At 39.9% G+C, this 2,594-nt stretch overlaps 1 protein-coding gene across 1 annotated transcript; it reads right to left on the bottom strand.

The window, feature by feature from the left end:
- Positions 1-784: 784 nt before the first annotated feature.
- Positions 785-1,620, bottom strand: LOC120268301 (ethylene-responsive transcription factor 3-like). Its single transcript, XM_039275748.1, has one exon. It carries the CDS (start codon positions 1,444-1,446, stop codon positions 823-825), a length of 624 nt encoding a protein of 207 aa, XP_039131682.1. The 5' UTR covers positions 1,447-1,620; the 3' UTR covers positions 785-822.
- Between the last annotated feature and the right edge of the window lie 974 nt (positions 1,621-2,594).

The raw sequence follows: 2,594 nt of genomic DNA, 5'->3' as shown, positions 1-2,594 counted from the left end.
ATTTATTTCTTTATTTTTCTAATTTCTTTAGATAAATATTAATTAATTAAACCCACAACCAATAAATCATAAACCACACACCATTTTATATGTGGCCAAGAATTTGGTCCTACCTTGGAATAATAATAATATAATACCTATATTTCTAATATTCATATATTAGTAATAATAATTACTAACACTTGGATTAATTTAAAATTAGTGGCTCCTAAAAACTCCATTAGTCACAAACCATATAATATATACATATATTAAAAACAATTATACAATACAAACACTAACCTAACCTACTATTATTTATTTATCTCTAATAAATTTTTTTAAGGAGAAAAATGGTGGTTGCTTGTTCCCATCCAAAAGATTGAATACATTGCCTCAAAAAGTTAAAGACCTTGAGCTAAATTGGTCCACAAAACCTAACCACATTTCCAAGGCAAACAATTTTAAACAACAAGCAACTTTAAGAAAAAATAAAATAAAATAATAATAAGAAACTCATTCTAAACAAGGAGAAAATTTATCTCATTTTCTTCCTTTTTTTATTAATTAATTATTTAAAACAAAATAGATGGAGTAAATTAGTTTTTTTTTTTTTGGGTTTTGTTTTTCATCATTCGTTGAATTAGAGAAAGATAGATGTTCATCAATTTTTTTTTACAAGAAAGATAGAAAAACATCAACCAGATCCGACCCGTTAAGATCCTCTAAATCGGATCTTTTACCACAAACCAACCCGTTTTTTTTTCTTATACCATCCAAGATCATAATATCGATCATGAAAAATACCCAAGATCGAGAAGGAAAACCAGATCTGGATCGAGCTCAGAGGCGGAGAACGGTGGCCTGGAGATCGTCGTCCGGCGGAGGGAGAAGGTTGAGATCGAAGCGGAACGGAAGAGGTTGGCGGAGAGAAGACGAGGCAGCGGCGTCACCATCGTCGATGACGGAGGAGGAGGAGCCGCAGTCGCTGTGACAGTCATCAGCGGCGGCATCAGTAGGGGGAGCGCGAGGGTGAAGAGAGGACGGTGGCCGGAGAAGAGGGGTGGAGCGACGAGGACCGCTGAAGGACTCAACGGTGCTGCTGAGGGAGCTGGAGGTTGGGCGAGGCGGTGGAGGGGGAGAGGTGAACTGGGGGTGAGGGAAGGGAGGAGGAGGAGGGGCGGCGACGGGGGAAGGAGGAGAAGGGAAGTTGGTGCGAGCTTTAGGGCCGCGGAGAGCGCGGGCGGCGGCGTCGTAGGCACGGGCAGCGTCCTCGGCGGAGTCGAAGGTGCCGAGCCAAACCCTTGTCTTCTTCCATGGGTCTCGGATCTCCGCCGCGAAACGGCCCCATGGTCGCTTCCTCACGCCTCTGTACCTCGTCTCCTTCAGCTCCGATCTCACCTCCGCCGCCGCCGTTGCTGCTGCTGCTGCCGCCGCCGCCGCCGCTACGGCCCTCGCCTTGCGCATCGTAGCCGTGCGATCGGGATCCGAGGGCGGAGATCGGAGATCGAGAAGGGCGGTGATGAGGTAGGGTTTCTTTCTTCGATCTCTTTCTCTGTTTTTTTTTTTTCTCTTTTGTTTCTTTGTTTTTCTCTCTATGTTTGCAATATGCTCAAACACAAGCCTGAGTTGATTGCTTTCTTCTACCAATCGCTCACCTTTTTTTGTATTTTTGAATTTTTTTTGGGCTTTGGTTTTTGTGAAGGTGAAAATACAAGAATGCCCTTGTTTTTTTGAAAAAGATGGAAAATAAAAATGATGGTTTTCTTTTAGGGGAAGAGTAAAATTTGGGGTTAGTGTGGACGGTGGAGTTGGGTTTCCGTTTGGGATTTGCTTTGGCATTGATAAGTGTGGTGTGGGGGAGGGAGTGAGTGGGTTAGTGTGACAGTGACGGTGACGGTAATATTGACGGTGACGGTGACGGTAACGTGAAGTGACGTGGGGACGTGACGGAGGAGAGGAGTGGAGTGGAGTGGGATATTCCGTGATTGATTGAGCTCGTGTTGGGTCACACCCATCATCAACCCTGGCTGTGGCTGGCATTTTGAAGGTACGGATGCTTGTATTTTAGTTTTTATTTTTAATATATATATATATTAATATTTCTTATAATCAACAGGGTTAATTTTTTCATTATTAGCCGGGGCAAAAACGTTTATTCATGTAAAAACCCCAATGTAGTATGAAAACTATTTTTTTAACATAATTTTATTTCATTTTTGAAATTTAAGTTTCTTTTTATTTAGCATTATTTTAGAAGAGATTAATAAATTTAACCATATAAATTAGTTTTTAAATAAAATAACAATTCTACTTGTATGAATTAACACTGTTTTTAGTTTGGTAACAATTTTTCTTCTTTTATAAATCTAGAAAACCATAGGTCATAGAATCGAAAAAAGAAAAATCTTATTCCCCATTTTACAAATTTTAAATCTACAAGAGTTTTTTTTTGTACTTTTCCCTATTAATTATAATTGAGGGCTTTTTGTTATTGTTATTGAATCTATTGTTTGATAGTGCAGGGTGAAACATTATGCATTGGGATAATTTGTGTAATTAGTTATGCCACATGTGCGCCCATTGTTTTAGGTTGTTTGAAAAGGAGCCAAGAT

This window comes from Dioscorea cayenensis, chromosome 9, assembly GCF_009730915.1.
Source record: "Dioscorea cayenensis subsp. rotundata cultivar TDr96_F1 chromosome 9, TDr96_F1_v2_PseudoChromosome.rev07_lg8_w22 25.fasta, whole genome shotgun sequence".
NCBI lineage: Eukaryota > Viridiplantae > Streptophyta > Magnoliopsida > Dioscoreales > Dioscoreaceae > Dioscorea > Dioscorea cayenensis.
Note: the sequence above shows the minus strand (reverse complement) of the source record. Positions and strands in the feature narration are given on the sequence as shown.

Excerpts from the sequence above, each read along its gene's own strand:
- LOC120268301 (XM_039275748.1), bottom strand. The coding sequence starts at position 1,446 with ATGCGCAAGGCGAGGGCCGTAGCGGCGGCGGCGGCGGCAGCAGCAGCA.